Source organism: Berghia stephanieae, chromosome 5 (assembly GCF_034508935.2).
Source record: "Berghia stephanieae isolate SIO BIC M18660-M18661 chromosome 5, UCSD_Bste_1.3, whole genome shotgun sequence".
In the NCBI taxonomy this organism is placed as follows: domain Eukaryota; kingdom Metazoa; phylum Mollusca; class Gastropoda; order Nudibranchia; family Aeolidiidae; genus Berghia; species Berghia stephanieae.
In genome coordinates this window covers 41,186,329-41,207,163 of record NC_088364.1, presented here as the reverse complement: position 1 = coordinate 41,207,163, position 20,835 = coordinate 41,186,329, and the positions used below count along the sequence as shown (strand labels likewise).

General features: G+C 36.2%; 1 protein-coding gene across 2 annotated transcripts in view; it reads left to right on the top strand.

Moving 5' to 3' along the window:
- Window positions 1-5,222, top strand: part of LOC144972929 (intraflagellar transport protein 140 homolog) — a 53,297-nt gene extending 48,075 nt beyond the window's left edge. Inside the window, exons 29-30 of one of the 2 annotated variants that reach the window (XM_078914755.1) lie at window positions 1,357-1,498; window positions 4,119-5,222. In XM_078914755.1, coding sequence (XP_078770881.1) covers window positions 1,357-1,498; window positions 4,119-4,358 — 382 coding nt within the window. In that variant the 3' untranslated portion in view covers window positions 4,359-5,222. The remainder of the gene's footprint in view (window positions 1-1,356; window positions 1,499-4,118) is intronic. The other variant, XM_078914756.1, reaches the window with a different exon arrangement.
- The last annotated feature ends 15,613 nt before the right edge of the window (window positions 5,223-20,835 follow it).

Sequence of the window (20,835 nt, the reverse complement as noted above, 5' to 3'; positions counted from 1 at the left end):
TATTATTATTATTATTATTATTATTATTATTATTATTATTATTATTATTATTATTATTATTATTATTATTATTATTATTATTATTTCAATTTCATAAAATATTCTACACTTCTACCATTTTACAAGGTTATATCATTGTTGGTAGAATTTCCTTAGGTTAGTGAAAATAGGACAGTTTACACCAGCCCACAACCTTGCTCATTTATCTCCCCATATGATTTGTTATTATTCCGTCTACTTTAATGCTGATAGGAGCCACTTGGAGCAATTATCTTTCTCCTGGAATGAGATCTTTTGAGTTTACATTGGCTGCGTCGAGAGTATTTTACTTTGAGGGAACGGGTAAAAGGGGGGGGGGGGGGGGGGGGGGGGGGGGAAGGTAGGCAGTCAAGTGAATGTATTTTTTTTTTTTCGTAAAAGATATCTTTCTACAATATTGGTTTTTGCATAAAAGGGATATGTTTTTGTATCCATTTCTCATCCATTGGAAGTGTCTGGACTTTTAAACTTTTAAGATAAATAGATAGATAGTTGTGTCAGTGTACTGCTTTCAGTTGATCTCTTAACTTAACAATCTTTTTTGTGTTTTATGGTGCTGAAATGACTTAACATTTTAGCAAGGATCGCAAAACCCATAAAAACAAAAACGAAACTTATTCTTGTACTCATTCAAACTGGAATCTAGTGGGATAATATAATAATTGAATATATTCGGACACATTATCGGTATTCATTATGATTGTCTTTGAATTAGTCCCCTTTAGAAAAAAACTCTTAGATGCCTTTAGCCTATGAGTGTGGCTTTTGTTAATAATGAGTTGAATTGTTTTAACTCTCCTTTCTCTTTGACACGAACACTGATATTATCTTAAATTCTTTTTGAAAAATCCATTAAACACTGTGAAAGGGTATTTGTTCCATGCAAACTATAGTATTACATTATAACCATTATACATTTCGACATTACTAATAGAATGTTCCCACAAAATTAATCGATCGATGCTTTTAGGTTTTGCAATATAACGCAGTTTTCCACATAATGAGACTATGAAGATTTGACTGATATTTGAACAATTTGTTTTGTACGATAACACATTTTATTAGGCTTAAAAATGAAGCTTTCCTGCTTACATTTCAGTGTCTACTTAAAGGTTTCAAAGGTCGGACTAAAGTCCAACAAAGCAGAATTTAACTAGGTGGGGAAGACGGTGATTGGTTCATTTTGAATTATTCATTTCTTTACAGTTAAATAGCATAAATACGAATCGATTAACCCAGCTGCTGTGGGAAAAATGAATATTTTCCAGCAATTTACCTACATTAGTCTGAACAGCTTTACTTTTGTTCTCATGGCAGGTCTTATCAAGATGATTCCGAGGAGGCCATCAAGCAGTGTCAAGTCCTATTGGAGGAGAGGGATCTTGACTCAGCTGTTCGAATAGGAGACATTTACGGATTTATGATTGAACATTATGCTTCCAGGGAACGATGGAAAGCTGTAAGTTTTCTAAAAATCTTATTTATGCATTATTCACAACATGTATATGTTAATTTTTGGCTACCTCCTAGTTTGTTAGAATCTAAAATTTACTTCTGTAATAGTTTTAAAATCGATTTGTTTCTGTGTCTTTTAACAAAACTTGTTTTCCTTGTTTCAATATTTTAGATCTATTTCATACAATGCCTTGTTTCATTTGTATCAGTAATTCATTTATAAAATCCCAGTTTATGGATAGAGTCACATCCTGCTTTCCCGTTTCTTTAATGGTGTTGTGAAAGCTGAAGAGACGTGTTAGAGAAAGACAGAGAAATAAGATTGGTGGTAAGAGAACACCATCTCAGGTCTCATCGCGATATTCTCTCTCTGGACTAGGCCATTGATGCTTAAATATCAGACATATCATGAGTTAGAATCCTTCTCATTGCTAATTGTCTACCTCTCATTTTTTCTGATCAGTTTGGCTTTAAATTTAGCTACCATTATCTTGATCACATAAACACATTACTAGACATTGGCAATGAGTTATATATCAGTGAAAATATTTGGCACAATCCCAGCAATTATTAGGCCACACCTCCATTTCATAAAGGGATTCCGTTAACATACTTGGTCGATCAATCATTTCTCGCGCAAAGGGAAGAGGATTGATCCCACGTGAAAATAAAGTTGGCCTTTTCTCTAATACCCCTGTCCACCCAGAAGTGATTGGGTAGCTGGGTCTGTTATACAGTGGACTCCGGATAAGACGATGCCCAGGGGAACCGAGAAAAAAATCGACTTATCCGAAAATCAACTTAACCGGAGTGTAACCAAATGAGCAAAAACGCATTTGAACAAAGCAACCCAATCTAGAATAAGTATGTCCGTTCATATCGCGCGGTCTCTGTAGTGGTCATCAGAGGCTCCTACCCCCCAATAGCCCCATAGAGTCATAGAGGAATCAGAATACATAAAAATCGGAATTAGAGATAAAAGAAGCGGAATCAACTTACTGTTATTGACTATGACATGCTTTGCAGCAGAAAATGTAATAGACAATCCAAAAGTACTCAAATGATTAAAATTATAAAATGTGTAAAAATGTACAGATTGTGTAAAGACTAAGAATGGGGTCAAATAATAATAGATAACACACAGGTCCTGGCCGTCTGAGAACAAAGTGTTGAATGGATGGATTTAACCTTGTCAGGACCCTCCTCCCCCCTCCCCCCCCCCACACACACACACGCACACATCAAATCAAACAAACGCGCGTGCCGGCACACACACACACACACGTACACAGGGCTAAAATTAAATAGGGAAAGAAGCTGACCGTACTCAATAATATTATTACCGATTGAAGCCAACATATAATATTACCAAGGTCATTGACCTCATGAATTGGGGTCACAATAATAATAATAATACTTCAGTCAACCCCCCTCCCAAACATAATATAATATTATCCGACATCAGCAGCACACACTTTGAAGGGACTAATCATACACAAAATGTGTGTTGATTGACCATAGGAGATGCTGACGAAATAAGGCATAGCTCACTTTTTTTTCACTAGCGATTTTAAAAAAAAAATTCCTCGATGGGGAAAGGTGAAAAGCGGAATTTTTGCTTTGAATGTGGAATGTATACCAATTAAGTGAAATTATTCCGCGAAAGACGGAAGGGTGGGAGCCTCTAGGTCAAGGTCATGCTTCTTGTAAATCGTCGAGACAGAAATAGCTGGACTGCCAATTTCCTATGCGATGATTTTCTGTCGCATGCCAAACTTTCCAAATGCATCGAATCTTCCTTTTCCGCGATAGGTTTGCCATTGTAGTTGTAGACTTGACTTGAATTCTTCTTGATAAAATTGATACTAATTAAGAGGGCCATTACATAGGATGGCCTGGGATTAGAACCAAAAAAAATCTTGAACTTGAAGTTGCGACAATGTAAAATTTGAGATGGGGAAATTAAAGTTATTCACTGCTTATGTACATTGAACACGGACGTCAGGCAAAGCACCTACATCACATCGATGTGCGCCAATCGTTCGCGGATATTCTTAACCACTTAAAATTCTTACTGGTAGCTTTTTTAACCAATGGAAATACTTGTTTATTTGTGATTTTATTGTTGTCATGAGTGATAAGAACATCGACTTAAGCGACATCGATTTATGTGGAGTTGTTTTTTTTTTTTACTAATGTTATATAGGATGAAGGGGGAGGGACCAAGAAAAAAAATCGACTTGGGTAAAAATCGACTTAGGCAACGTCGACGTATCCAGAGTGCACTGTATCTAGTGGAAAGTACGTTTGGATATACTAGTGTCCTGTCCAAAGGGTAGCAAGCAATTGCTATTACCACATACTGAGAAAAAAATCAAGGCCAGGGAAAAAAAACATGCACCTCAAATGAGTCGGATGACAGTTCATCCTCAGACCCCAAACCTGCTAGGAATACATCAGTTTCTGGTGTTGTAGCTATAGAAACTCTGGCTCCATGGGGCTTATGACTCCGAGTGACTATTTTTTTCATTTCATAAAGATGTAAAATAGAGCAGAAGGGCTATCAAGTGTTATGCTTTCACAATTACAAATATAACATAATTTTCATATCCATCCCAACCCAGGCTCATGCCCATTTGGAAGAGTTGCAAGGACGACTTCCTGGTATTAATTTAACTTACTACATCAACACGAAGACTATCGAAGCCATTCACAAGGCTTTAGCCCTGCCTATGGATAAGATAGGAGCACCACAGAGGATGAATGGATTTAGGGCCAGGGGAGGAGATAATGAAGAGGAAGGAGATGATTTTGTAGAAGAGGAAGTTATTGATGATATGTATGGAGGTGGGGACAGAGTGTAAATATGTCTTCATCCGCCTTCAAATTTATTAATCCGTCCTCTTGTTTCTCATATACTTTATTTTTTTTAAAAATGATTTAGTATGTTATGTTTTTAAAATAAAAGAGAATTTTTTTCCTCCCAATTTATGCATCACATTTTGTCATAGGAACTGATGTTTCATTGACTTTTCTATTACAAAGAATCATCCTTTAATGGCAAAAAGTTGTTGCAAAAATCATTGAATAAGTAATATAAATTAAATCAATTGTGTGTAAAAGTATAGTGAGAAGGTAGATGCAATATTTAATGAAAGTCTTTTAAAAAACCCAAGTAATTGCAGCTCCCAGTATGAAGTTTTGAAATGTGGATCATTTTAAACGAGAACTGACACGCAATAAGAAGAGTGTAAACGAATTCATAAGATCCACCCATCAAATTATTTCAACCAAAAGATTTTTTTTTAAAACGTTATTAAGAGCCTTAAAGCCAATGAAACCGGAGTTAATCCCGTTTTTTTGTTAGACGGATAGTAACAAGTGCTTGTTATCCTTTTGATATGACACTGGTCTATTACAAAGTGCTTTTCTTCAGTTCTAAAACAACCTCAGTTACACATTTGTTCATGTTTGTACAAAGAGGTCAAACAACCCCCCCCCCCCCCCCCAAAAAAAAAAAAAAAGAAATTGTAAAAAGAACAAAAACAAACAAAACCCCTCAACTTAACGTGGAATCAAAATATTACCTTAATATATCAATCCAAGTTCTGTACCACTAGAGTTATCAGGATACTCAGATTCTTTTCTCTTTCATTTTAACTGGTTCAGGCCCTGTATTACTCTCAATGTGCGTATTCAATTCAACTGAAGAAAAAGGCGTCCAAAAATATGTATTTTTCTTTGTTGTGTTGAACTTGTCATAAACAATGTGTTAGTATCATAAATTTATGTATGGTAACATGGCAACACATTCCATAACTTATGCAAAACTCCAAAATACATTAATATTAATGTCAGCTTTAATTCAACACAGTAGGGGAGGGTGGGGAGACTTGGGACACCAAGCGATGTTTCACTTTACAATCACAGGAATCGAACAATTTATAAAATAATGCTTAGAAAATTTATAGACACAAACAGGAACATTTCAATTTACAACTCAAGTGGTTTAATCCATATTTCTCTCATGGTATTACTATATAATGTCATCGTATTACTATCACTAAATTGGGGAGACTTGGGACACTTTGGGGAGATTTGGGACACCATTGGGGAGAAATGGGACAACGTGGGGAGACTTGGGACAATTAAGAAAAAAATGATCAAAAACGCCAGAAAATAAAGTAGAATTAATTCCAGAACAACTACTCTTGTTCATTTAACCAACTGGCACGCGCTGTCTACACATTAGTTACATATTACTATTACTGAATGTCTAAAAGTCCAAAGTTTATTTTGAAGTTTAGAAATCCCATTGTGCAATTGGTTGTTCCATGAGGCACTGGAGGTGGAAGGATTGCCTTGATCATATCCTGGGGGAAAGGCGCGTCTTCCTCATCACTTATTACAAAAGCTGCAGGATTCTTTCTGCTCCGCTTGTAGTAGCGTACAATAATGTCTCCATCGCTGTCCACATTCTTCATCACCTTTGCAACGCAGTAGGTGATCTTACGTTTTCCTACAAATTCACACAGAACATAGTCACCTACTGTTACATTATCCACACCTTTTAACACAACATTTGGAACATCATTTTGCTCTGTGTTGTCTTCATCACTTACTCCACCGTCACCAAAGTCCATGTCCAAATCTGAATCTGATTCTTCATCGACGACAAAGAGACTTTTTCTTGATTTGAGCAACCGTGGAACTTTCTTCGCCTGCTCTGATTTCCCTGCCCTGATTGATTCCTCGAGACTAATCCGACTTATTTCAGGGGACGATGTCGCTAACATACATTTGCCCCTTTTTCGTCCTTTATTGACGTCTTTTCGTGGCGGAGCCCTAGGAAATCCTCGAAACTCTTCGGGTGGAGTAAATGAGGATTGAGATGATGATGGACCGGCGTTTGTTGAAAGTTGTGGGGGAGGTCTGTGGCAGACAGGCGATGAAGATTGGTCGGCGGTCTTTGACGAAGGGCCTGGATTGTTGACGAGAGGCAATGAAGATGATTGTTCGGTTGCATTTGACGAAGGATCAGGGTTATTGACGAAAGGCGATGATTGTTCGGTTGTATTTGAAGGACCCGGATTGCTGGGACCATGCGATGAGGATTGTTGAGCGGATGCAGATGGACCAACATGTTGCATTGAGGGTGAAGGATTATTGGCAGTGTTTGGATCTGGTCTATCGGTGACAATAGCAGGCATGAAATCAATGTCAGAGAAAACATCCGGGTTAAAAGGCCAAATACCACTGGCTCTGAATCCTGCCTGTATATTCTGTGGTGTTGCTGCCTGAGTCCATGCGTTGCCAATGAGTGGAGCCATATCATATATGGAAATTGGTTTGCCTGGATTTCGCATCATCCAAGAGTTTGCAGCAGAGTTGAAGTAGTGCTTCATGGGTCCAAATACAGAGCGGTCCAACGGCTGAGTTTTATTACTCGTATGCGGAGGCAGGGTCACGATGTGTACGAAGTTGTCTTTTGCCAACTGAAGAGTAATAGACGAAAGGTGACTCTCGTGGTTATCCATGACCAGAACAACTTGTTTGTCAACAGTGGGAGCTGCATGTTTGATGACATGTTTCATAACAGAAATGAAATTTTCTTTGGTCATCCATCCAGTAGGGTATGCAAGCCCCAAAGTCCCTTCTGGTGCACCACAGATCATGTAATCCTTGAAGTGTGTTCTTGGAAAAACCGTAACTGGTGGAAGGGCCTGACCAGATGCCGACACAATGCCACACATAGTGATGAGCTGTCTACGCTCTGCAGATGTCAATTGTCCAACTTGCTTATGTCCCTTTGGCACCAGTACCTTTCCTTGTTTTTGCACGGTTGTAAATCCAGACTCATCTAAATCGAAAATTGTAAATCCTGACGCTTTTGCAAGAGGAATAGCTTCATTCATCACGTTGAAGAAATTACATATGTTCACTTTGTTAAAGGCTGAAGCCCTTGCAATTGATGTTGCTTCCGGTGACCTAATTGAAAGGGAAGGATTTCTCCTCATGAAACCCCACAGCCAGTCTTCTCCAGCAACTTTATCTTCATGCCATTTCTGTGGAACTTTAAGTCCGTTTACAAAGGCAGTATCAAATGCCAACTGTCTCGCTTCTGGTGTCGACAGTCCAAAAAATAACAATGAGCATTTCTTTAGATAGTCTGCAATCATTTGCTCCCGAGTTTTATAGTTGGTGTCAAGTCGTTCGGAAGAAGAGTGTTCGGACTGTTTGTATTGTTTCACTTTCCTGTCCAGTGTCGACTTTGGAATTCCACTAGATTTTTTTACTTCTCTGAGAGTTTTCCCTTCAATGACCTCTAATACAGCAGCCAACATCGCTTTATGTGAGATGCAGCCACGGTCGGTTGTCCTTTTGTGTACTCGAGGCATGGTTCCTGGGGAAGATAGATTTTAAAAAATCCCTCAAATGACCATATTTTATTGCACTATCAATAGCACTACGGCACTTCATTAGAAGGATACACTGATACACCCACACATTCGATAAGTACAAAATAATCTGTCAAGTTTACTTGCTATCCAGTATGTCTATTTTTGTTACACTATTGTTTAAATCAATGACATATACGCCATGAAACGTTTATATAGAATGAAGATAAAAGATGTAAAAAACAATAACCGGGGAGAGTTGGGACATGTCCCAACTCTCCCCAGGCATGATGTCCCAACTCTCCCCACTTCAATTAGTTTACAATAATAGCCTGTTTCTTTTCAATTGTTAAATTAAGTTCATCAATACTAGTGCATAAGCGATACTAAATGAATAGCGGATGCAATATTTCACTTACCTAGTTTCGATGATGTACTATGACCAAGTAGTGAAGTGGATTCTGCAGTCCTCAAAATTTAGAAAATGTTGCCAAAATGGATTTTATGAAATAACTGTTTGTGTTTACCGGGTAGAAAGAAATGGAATCATGGGATACAGGAAAGGCTAAAAATGATCATCTTTACATCAACGAAACGAAATTCTGATCATTCAAAAAGGCGCACAAGGCTATGTCCCAAGTCTTCCCTGTCCTAAGTCTCCCCACCCTCCCCTACTTACTGCCTCACCTATCCTACAACTTAGAGAGAGAGAGATAGAGAGAGAGAGAGAGAGAGAGAGAGAGAGAGAGAGAGAGAGAGAGAGAGAGAGAGAGAGAGAGAGAGAGAGAGAGAGAGAGAGAGAGAGGAGCAGGAGGGGTTTGATTCGAGAGTAATTTAAATATTTTCCCATTCTAAAAAGGCAAACGTTTTCTTTTTTTGCACTTGTGATAATATGTAATTGAAATACATCAGTTATATATTTAGAATTTTTAACGCTAAAACGACTTTCAGCTGTGCCTACATTACTTCAGATCAAAGCCAACTCTCAAGCCGCGCTATTAGCATACCTGCCAACACTTCCGCTTTTGGCGGAATCATTCCTATTTTCACTTTTCCTTTTCCATTATTCCGCCATTGTCTCTTAAATTCCGATTTTCAAAAATGATGATAATGGTAAGATTAAAACGAATGGAGGGCTAAAAAGCTGAATTTAAAGAAAAAATGATTGTCAAAAGGGAGATAAGTAGGAAAATGAATTGCATTCCTTTCCCCCTTCCCCATTCCATTACCTAATACATGTGAATGTAGTTTTGTCAGTTAGCCCGAATATTGTCTTTATGTTTATGCTGGAAAAGTTGGTGGCAATTTCGATACAGAATTATCCATTTGGTAAGAAATTCCTATTTTTTGTCTGAAATTCCTATTTTCTGACATTCTGATTCCACTTTTGGAATATGAAGGGTTGGCAGGTCTGTATTAGGCACCTCTATCAAATGAAGAAAACGTATAATGTTGTCAACTTAGTCTATTTTGAGTTGGAATTTACCACTCTTTTTTTTTATTCGTTGCCTTTCTTACTTATTTGCTTTTTATTATAAACATTGACAGAATATTTGCCATCAGAATATTTTACTATTCATGTGACTTAAGATATGAATTCGTCAGAAAATAAATAATATGCCACCACCGGTATACCGTTTTAATAGTCAATGGTTTCAAACTTTCTTTATTTGTTTAGTATGATGTATACGTTTTTATCTAAGGCAAGACACTCTTACTTTATTTTTATTGTATAATAACATGCAGCGCCATCCAATGCATGAGTCAATGATGAGCACTGCCATAAAACACAATATATATCAACACCCACCCTCTCTCTCTCTCTCTCTCTCTCTCTCTCACACACACACACACACACACACAGAAACAACAACAGTCAACAAAACAACTCAGTCCTGACGATGGCAAATTAAGCCTGAAACATTAATGTAGACTGTCTCAAACATTGTGGTAAATATTTTAAATAATATATATATATATATATATATATATATATATATATATATATATATATATATATATATATATATATATATATATATATATATATGAGAGAAATTCGTGAGCACCATATTAAAAGAGCACAAAATATCTACAAGAACAAATATATATATATGTGTGTGTGTGCGTGTGTGTGTGGGTGTTATATATATATATATATATATATATATATATATATATATATATATATATATATATATATCATCACCATCATCATCGAATTCCATGCTGTCCCAGGCGTTGGAGTCTTCCTTTATGGTCTCTCTCCACATCTCATGGTCTCTCGATGTGTCGATGAGATGAGTGGTCGCGCTGCCATTCCAATTAATTCTTTAATCTGTTTGAAGAGGGTCTTTCTTTGTTTTCCCCTAGCTCTTTTTCCATTACTATTGCCACTGATAGCTAGGAATTCATTTCTGTATTTCCAGATGATATGTCCAAAGAAGCTTTGTTGACGGTCTTTTATTATTTTGAAAACTTTCAATTTCTTGTTAGTCAGGTTTAGAACCGCTTAATTTGTTTTGTGCTTGGTGTAAGATATGACTCCATACTCTATTTATGGTGAGGTATCCATCACGAAACACTATTTTGAATGTCGACATGGCTTCGAAAAATGTTGATGCAAATATACTCTTGTCATCTGCCTGAAGGACACTCACATCAAAATTGGATGTCGTTCAAAGCAATATATTCATGATAAGTGCTCAAATATGTACAGGAGTGTCATAACAGCTAATACAAACCCCTCGTTCCTTTAAACCCATCCAAAGGGCAATTATAAGTAAAACCCTGTTGTCCTAATTAATTTGCACAAAGGTATATAGCCTATACTCCAGCACGGTTTCCCCGAACACACAGTTTCCTCGAACTCATTCGAATGTCCCGATTTTTTTCCTTATTATCTTTGTTATCATTCCATTCCTTCCTCAAACACATTTTTACCCCAAACACGGTTTCCTCGAACTAATTTCACCCAGCCAACATAAAAAAAACATTAATTAATTAATTGTTTTTGTCTGTTTTATATTTTTCATGCGTCTGGTGATTTCGACCAGTGATGATTTACTGTTACATTGACAATTACGAATGACTGTATCGTGTGTATCTATCCACACTGCAGGTCTGTGTATACATTACGATGCACACGCAAACACATAGCTACTCACTACATCGCCGGTTCGCATAACCGACAACCCTCTGCTTATTCTTATCATTTGGCCATTCTTTCTAATTTTAATGCCCCTTGCAATGATTTGCTAATGTTTGACTACGAGACTTAATGAATGCTGTGATACAGCAACCCCCCCCCCCCCCCCCCACACACACATACACACACACCAACCCCTGGTAAAATGACATCACATATAATTAAAGTAAATAAATAATAGATATCTATTTATTCATCATCATGGGGAAATTTCCTTCGGGCTTTTCCAAGGGAAGACTGAAATAACACATGTGTCAGCCGCAGCGCAGCGCCGCAAATTGAGCTAGAGAGAGGTTTGCTGGAGCTCACATAGCACGGTAGATATTCCTATTATGTATCTTTCGGGTACGAAGCAAAGACCATAACGTTGAGCCACAATGTCCCTCATCCCCCTCCCATAAGTCGTTATGGCAAGGCACGGTTTCCTCGAACTCTTTTGCATGTCCCGAGGAGTTCGAGGAAACCGTGCTGGAATGCGTGTGTGTGTGTGTGTGTGTGTGTGTGTGTGTGTGTGTGTGTGTGTGTGTACACTTAAAGACTCACAAAAAATGAGAATCACTAATACTAATTTTTTCAAAACCTTTTGCTATTTTTCAAAATGTTTTTGATTTGTCGATGTGATAGATTTGGGAATATATTTGACATAGTTTTTTTAATCTCAAAATGTCGTTTCCATGGAGACAGCTTGCGGCAATGCCATCGTCCATACTGTAGAAAAAGGCTTCGATTTATAAATTGACTTAAACCTTTTTTTTTATGTGGTCCTTGGAGTTTTCTGAATATTATTTAGAGGAGTTTAAGTCCGGTTTTTAGTGCAGTTTTTACAGAATTGACATAATAATAATAATAATAATAATAATAATAATAATAATAATAATAATAATAATATAATAATAATAATAATAATAATAATAATAATAATAAGCATATTTTCAAAGCGCCTTTCCTCGAAACCTCAAGGCGCTTAATTTTTTTAAACCCAAAAAGTAAAAAAAAAAAAACCCCAACAAAAACAGGACTGTTTACTATAACATTGCAAGACCAAATCAACCAATTGGTCAGATTCAGCGTGGGTTACGCAACTGGATGCGTGGGTTGACGGAGGCAGGAAGCAATAACAAACCCACATGGTTGCCATTACCTCCACCATCATTCTCGCTCACGGTTTGTGGAAAGCACTTCATTACAGGCACGTAATAGTGAATCTAGTTTTTGTTTTGAACATTTCTATTATTATTCTTTGTAAATTGACCCATATTAAAAGAAACATACAAACAAAAAAGGCATGACCAGTCACTAACAATGCCGTGTAGTGTGTAGACAGTAACACAGTACGGTGAACATGACTGATACTGACATTGGGGTCGGAATGTCGGAACCCATGAGTCGTTCGCAACTCTGCCTCACGTATTCATTTAATCAGTCAATTTAATTTTTATTAAGCTTGCGTAAAACATACAAACAAAAAAGACATGACCAGTCACTAACAATGCAGTGTAGTGTGTAGACAGTAACACGGTACGGTGAACATGAATGACACTGGGATCGGAATGTCGGAACCCAGTAGTCGTTCGCAACTCAGCCTCGCGTACTCATTTAATCAGTCAATTTAATTTTCATTTAGCTTGCCTATTCTTCAAGTTTATGTTATATTCACCTTTTCTATTTAAAAAGGGTAATCCAAACAGACCATAAACGATTTTATAATAAGCCGACTTCAATTTCCATCACACACGAACTTATTTTGGGTGTTTTTTTTTTTTTTAACCAAACCGTTTGACTCAAATTAAAGCTTCGGCATTGGATAAGGAGCGAGGTCCCTGTTGCCATCTTGCTTAGTTTATACAGAGACTGGGTTGCCACCTTGGCTGTTCTTGATAAATAGTAAAATAGTACAACCTTGTGCAATATGAGAGAGAGAGAGAGAGAGAGAGAGAGAGAGAGAGAGAGAAATTTTGAACAAAAAACGAATCTCTCTCTCATCCCCTCTCTCTCTCTCTCTCTCTCTCTCTCTCTCTCTCTCTCTCTCTTCTCTCTCTCTCTCTCTCTCTCTCTCTCTCTCTCTCTTCCTATTTCATCTGTCACACTGTTTGACAATCTTCATCACCTGGCTCACTTGTACTTGTAATATCGGGTGTGAGGTAAAATTTTGAACAATTATTATTATTTATAAAATGCAGAATCTTTTCAAATAAACGGATAAAATAGAGATTAATTCTAATCGAACAGTGGAACACAAAGGCAGAATTTGCGAACAATCTAACACATAAGTGTCGTGGTCTTATTTATAAAATGCAGAAACTTTGCAAATAAACGGATAGACTAGATGTTATTTCGATTCGAAAAGTGGAACACAATAGGAAAATTTGCGAATACCCAGTCCAGACATAAGCGTTATGGTCTTATTTATAAAGTGCAGAATCTTTGCAAATAAACGGATAAAATAGAGATTAATTCGATTCGAAAAGTGGAACACATAAGCAGAATTTGCGAATGCCCGGTCCAGACATAAGCGTTATGGTCTTATTTATAAAGTGCAGAAACTTTGCAAATAAACGGATAGACTAGATGTTATTTCGATTCGAAAAGTGGAACACAATAGGAAAATTTGCGAATACCCAGTCCAGACATAAGCGTTATGGTCTTATTTATAAAGTGCAGAAACTTTGCAAATAAACGGATAAGATAGAGATTAATTCGATTCGAAAGTGGAATGCAAATGCAGAAGTTGTGAATACCCGGTCCAGGCATAAGCGTCATGGTCTTATTTATAAAGTGCAGAAACTTTGCAAATAAACGGATAAAATAGAGATTAATTCGATTCGAAAGTGGAATGCAAATGCAGAAGTTGTGAATACCCGGTCCAGAGATAAGCGTTATGGTCTTATTTATAAAGTGCAGAAACTTTGCAAATAAACGGATAAGATAGAGATTAATTCGATTCGAAAGTGGAATGCAAATGCAGAAGTTGTGAATACCCGGTCCAGGCATAAGCGTCATGGTCTTGTTTAAATGAAACAATGCAGTTTAAAAAAATTTATGGTCATTGAGTAATTAAGCTAAATATGCGGAGTTCAAATAGATAACTTGATCTATGAAATTTTTTATAATTAGCTGTTTTTATTCTCCATCATTTAGATTATGTGATTAAGTTTATAATTGAAATACAAACTTTTTCTCACTTATCAATGTTTTGCAATAAAGGAGAGTGTGAGTGAACCTGTGCAAAGAAAATTATTTGATAGAGTGATATTTATCATGCTTTTCAGTTTGTAGTTGAATTCTAGAATGGATTCTTTATAGTTCTCATTGATTGTATGTCAGTCTTTAGGACACCGATTACCCTAATGCGGTCACAATTTACAATGTGACGGCCACAAGCCCGTTAAACGCAGAGTGGGGTATTGTTGTTTGCAAGTAATGCTATAGTTTTAATAGGATATCTGTCTCCTATTAAAATACATTCCTGTGTTGGATTTTGGATTAAATTCATGTCTTCTTCGGATTATGGGATATTTAATTTTCATGGATTGTGATTGTGATTTTCAAGACTTTTAATGTAAGTAAATGCCCAAATAGATATTTTTATTCATTTATTCTTTATTTTTATTTTTTTAGTTTTGTTTTGTTTTGAAGCATTTATTATAAGAAATAATGTACATATGCACTTATACACCAAAGACTGCTTTCAACTGCTTATTATTATTATTATTATTATTATTATTATTATTATTATTATATTATTATTATTATTATTATTATTATTATTATTATTATTATTATTATTATTATTATTATGGGAGTGAGTATTTTCCGCCGGGCGGAAAATAACCCTTTTTTCTTATTCTCCGCCGGGCTTATCCTAGGGTTTTGTGACCCCCGGTCGTGTCAAAGGTCACATCCGGTCGACCGTGGCGCCAACCGCGAAGCCATGATTGAGATTGTTTTGTTCGATTGTCAATGATTGTGACTCTTGATTTCCAAGCACTTTTTCATCTTATCAACAATTGCAAAAATGCAGTTAACCAATTGCAGACTGAGACTGATACCATTTTTATTCGTCAGGATTCTGTAGAGGTAAGAATTTGACTTTTCTTCTTTTTTTTGTTTTTTTTTTTTGTTTTTGTTTTTATCAAGGCTCGGACTCAGGACAGTTAAGTGTATGGTATGTGTATATCGAGCAATGCCGATGGCGATATGAGTATGAGGAGAATGAATGAGAATGTAGGGATTGTATTGTAATAACAACACGCCTTGCCGACTGTCACGTGTGCCATGTGTTCTGCATTTAGGTAGTCGCATCGCCCGTGGCTGAGCCGCTGATCGAGCCCCGATATCGATGTTACGGCTCTGGAGTGAAAATTGTGTTTACCGGTGAACATAGTTTTACTTCCATTGCCGTGGAATCGCTTCCTGTGCACTAATTTCGTCACTTCCGGTCTCATTTTAAAGAGGAGAAGCCAGCGCATCAGGCGGTGTTTTCAGATTTTTAATCCGTTCATTCTTTGTTCAGATGCCAGCTGTTTGAAAATTTGGTAAGTTTTAACTTCATTTTAAATACATTTTTCATTATATTACCTATTTTAATTAATGTTATATTATTCGCCAACCATTTTTCTCTATTTGTGTGAATTTTGGTGGTGATTGATGCTGGCGAAAGCGTCTTTTAGTGACTTTAAATACGATGCGTGTTCATGAAGTTGGCGACGGCCAACCAGGATTGCCTCTCGATGTATCCCCGAGTCTCCTGTGTACAGTGCAGTCTGTAAACTATCGACTGCGTTTGCTTTTGTGACTTGTATAAATAATTTCAAGCTAAATAATTGCTGTAAAAAGACTGAAAATAGTCCCATCCATAATTTTAGTTTTATTTTATGAATGAATGTTGAAACTGAAATGACTTTTTAACTGGGATGATACCGGACAACTAAAAATTATGTTCCACTGATATTATTTTTTATCTTTTATTTTTGTTTGTTCTGCAGGTTAAGTGTGTTGGTTTAATTTAATGTGGTTAATTTCAATACAAATAATACAGAATAGCATGATAGAGCCAATTCAAGTATATTTCATTCATTACTTTACTCTTTACCACAACAAAAATTATTATATAACTTTTAATTTGTTGATTTAATCATAATCGAAGTACTTTTTTTGTTTTCAGAGTCAGACGTTCATTATGACACCACATTTTCATGTTTCATTTCCTGCCTTGTATTTTTAAATATGAAATTGAAATAACAATATGAATTTGATTGTCTGCCACCTCCAACTCCCGTCGTCTGCCGCCTCGAACTCCAGTCGTCTGTCTTGTATTTTTAAATATGAGATTGAAATAACAACATGAATTTGATTGTCTGCCACCTCCAACTCCAGTCGTCTGCCTCCTCCAGCTCCAATAATCTGCCTTGTATTTTTATATATGAAATTGAAATAACAACATGAATTTGATTGTCTGCCACCTCCAACTCCCGTCGTCTGCCGCCTCTAACTCCTGTCGTCTGTCTTGTATTTTTAAATATGAGATTGAAATAACAACATGAATTTGATTGTCTGCCTCCTCCAGCTCCAATAATCTGCCTTGTATTTTTAAATATGAAATTGACATAACATGAATTTGATTGTCTGCCACCTCCAACTCCAGTCGTCTGCCGCCTCGAACTCCAGTCGTCTGTCTTGTATTTTTAAATATGAGATTGAAATAACAACATGAATTTGATTGTCTGCCACCTCCAACTCCAGTCGTCTGCCGTCTCGAACTCCAGTCGTCTGTCTTGTATTTTTAAATATGAGATTGAAATAACAACATGAATTTGATTGTCTGCCACCTCCAGCTCCTATAATCTGCCTTGTATTTTTGAATATATGAAATTGTAATAACAACATGAATTTGATTGTCTGCCACCTCCAACTCCCGTCGTCTGCCGCCTCCAGCTCCAATAATCTGCCTTGTATTTCTAAATATGAGATTGAAATAACAACATGAATTTGATTGTCTGCCACCTCCAACTCCCGTCATCTGCCTCCTCCAGCTCCAATAATCCGCCTTGTATTTTTAAATATGAAATTGAAATAACAACATGAATTTGATTGTCTGCCACCTCCAACTCCAGTCGTCTGCCGCCTCTAACTCCAGTCGTCTGTCTTGTATTTTTAAATATGAGACTGAAATAACGACATGAATTTGATTGTCTGCCACCTCCAACTCCCGTCGACTGCCTCCTCCAGCTCCAATAATCTGCCTTGTATTTTAAATATGAAATTGAAGTAACAACATGAATTCGATCGTCAGTCTCCCCCAACTACTTCTGTATCATTGCTTGGACTTCGATGTATTTATTCAGTATCATTACCTGGATATTGCCTGTGTCTACATTCCATGCAGCCAACAACCCAGAGTGCCTAGATTTTGTTGTCTTCTGTCTTTTGCCACATATCAGCCATCTTATGGATTTAAGCGAGTCAGTACGTGAGTACCCTTTAATCTGTTCCTTAGTGATGTTGAATGCAAAGCAATTATCAAATTTTCTAAAGTTCATTTCAATTTTAATGTAGTTTAATAGTTAGTCATATGATACATCTCTTCGAGATGTTCAGTTTGATATATGACATGCCTATGTTGCAGAAAGTTTGCAAAGTGTCGGTATTTATCGGCTTATTGTTTGTTATTATGTAATATGTTACGTAATATTCAATTTTGCATTTTCAGGTTAAGTTTTCTCTACCACTCTTATGTAGTTCTTGTTTTTAATTTTGCATTTTTATCACTGACCATGTTTGCATATATAAAGCGGCAAGCTTGTTTCTCCCGAGTACTGTTGGTGCCCAAATGTCTTGTCCAAGGATGCAAAAACATTGGGCAGTACATTTGCAAGTTGCATTTACTGACACTTGTTCAACTTTATTTCTAGCCCTGTTCATTGTTTTTTTTGTTTTTTTTTTTCTTCTCTCCGAATACCAGTCATCTTTCGTCTGTTGCTCATTTGCCAATGCCAAATATTAAGTGCCTTCCCCAAGGACACAACTTTAGTGTCTAAATTCATACGTTTACGCTCCTTTCCTCTTGTTTTAACAATTTTTGTGTTCAAAATTAATCATAGCCATAGTATTGTAAGCATGCTCTGGAAGAAGACCACCCTCAAATCTGTTTTTAAAGTTATTATCCGTTCCTCGCGTCTATTTTTTTCATTTTCTAGGGTTATGTAATTGCATGACGTTGCATAATATTGCATAATAATCATTTAATTTTTTAAAAATTTGCTTCGTCTTTCCTTTGCGATCATTTTGATATATGGTTTTATATGTATTCCATCCCAAATAACCGTGATTTTCCATTTCCCCCGCTTTTCGGTTGCTCTCTGGTCACAGTTTTAGTTTCTTTTTTCCTCTTAAATTATATTATTTTGGTCCACTTTTGCGGACTAATAATCCCGTAACTTTGGTTCTAATTGTCACATTGTCATAATTTTGGTACCATTGAAAAGTGTATTTCTTGCAGAATAGCATGAGACTATTTTGAAAACAATTGCTGCAATCTCAAATTTTCATGCAACTACCTATGCATTCCAATGTGATCTTTATGGATTAATCCTTCGTTGATTTTACTTCTAATACTGTGTAACTGTGTGCATTGTAGTAATTGTAACTGTAACAACTGGGCAGTTTTCAGCAGCAGTGGAAGCGGTGACATAATTTTTAGAACTTTGGAGTGAAATTGAGATGCCACATGATGATAATGACAATGATATAAGATATACAGTACTGTAATGAAAAACGATATCATTTTAACCATTACTTTTTTAACAAATTTATTTATTTATTTATTCATTTATCTATTTATTATTATTATTATTATTATTATTATTATTATTATTATTATTATTATTATTATTATTAACTTAAACAATGACATTGGTATGTGCCATTTTCACTGCAGTGAATTTAATTTTTTTTTTTTTTCATTGACAGCTAACATGAAAGAGTCCAGTTGACGGTACTGGTGTCCTGACAATCAAGAAAGATAGCTGGCTCAAGATGTGTTGTGGCAATCTTATTAATCAGCAAACCATCATCTGTGCCAGCAGAGCAGAGTATCTGCATGCACTTTTTGAAACTGGTTAGTAATGTTTTGAAATCTTCATATAGCGCCTTACATTTTTATTGCAGAGATGCCAATCAGTACAGGTTTCCCGTGTTCTGTACGGTTTTTCTTCCGAAGTACGGGCATACGGTTTTATCATGAAAAATACAGGATTTGGTTGAAGTGAAAAATCCACGAAATTACGATCACAACATGAAAAGTGTTTTCATGCAGAAGAGCTTTCATTATCGATACTGAATTTTGCGAATCTTGCCCAGCCTACTGCTATATAACTATGAGTAATTCACTGCCCTTTTTCGAGTACGAGTTAACGAAGTCCGATTTGACCTTTTCGCGTTGATATCGATTTCTGCACTGCGCAGTAAATACAAGTTTTTGTCCTAAAATACAGGTTTTTGGTCTTGAAAATATGGGTTTTCAAAAGGCTAGGTTGGCATCTCTGTTATTGGTGATCAATACAGTACGCTCGAGCATGGGAATTTCGAACAAGTCGGGACCATGCCTGTTTGTTCAAGATTTCCGTGTTTTTGAGTTTTCCAATTTGAGTATTTTACACAGGATTTTAGGGAGGTAAATGTGGGTGGTCTTGATAAAATTCGTATTACAATTATAATGATAACTCCCCATTATGAACTCTGTAGAGAGTCGATAGTGAGACTGCAATTTCCTTCTCTGTCAGTTCAACACAATCAATTAGTGGGGAAAAAAAATCAACAGATCGCTAGGGAGTGTCAACTATATGAACGAAATAAAGGGATTAAAACTGGGAATTGTACCAAGTTTGAGATTTCCGTGATTTCGAGATTTGCATGCTCGAGTATAAATGCTCGTTAATCTAAATGATAGTTTGTTGTCAAGAGTTTTGTCCTGTATGGTAAAGCCAATGAAATTTCAACTGTGTTGGTGATGGTGAGAATGATGGCCATTTAAAAAAAATTGGTATGTCTTTGACAAATTCAATTTATGACAATGATTTTGATTATATAGACCTTTCCAAAAATTGCTAACGAAATGCCTCTTTTCTATTTCCATTTTTCAAACCAGAGCAAGATCAACCATCTATGTGGAACTTCAGACAAAGCGTTTGCAAACAAGTGGTGTTGAATTTTCCTGTATTGAGGCGAAAGAAAAAAAATTTTCTGGGAGTTTGCGAAAGCAAATTGCGTTTGATTTGGAGCTAAAGCCATTTACCTGGTTTTTTTTTTTGTCTCAAATCGATTTGATTTTGTAGTTCAAATTGATTAGATACTTATCTCACAAGCAGCATTTAAAAAAATAAAGACATGAGGGTTGTGCGTCATATCATATTAGTCTTTGTGATTACAGTGATGAATTCGTAAGATATAAATCATATTTGACCACAATAGTGTTTAAATTTTTCAGCATTTATTTTCTTAGGGAATGGGTTAGCGAATCATTTATACATTTTTTAGACAGATCAATCTACACAATTTTCGTGTTTTCTTGTCCTATGATAGTCATTTTTTTGAAAATTTTATGGATCAGCTTATGTCAAATAAGTGTTTTCTCAAATTTCCGTTTTGTGTCATTTTCTGATTTTCTAAGAACCATATATGTCATTTTCCTTTAGACTATTTTCAAATTTATTCAGAATCTTTTTTATGATGTGTTTT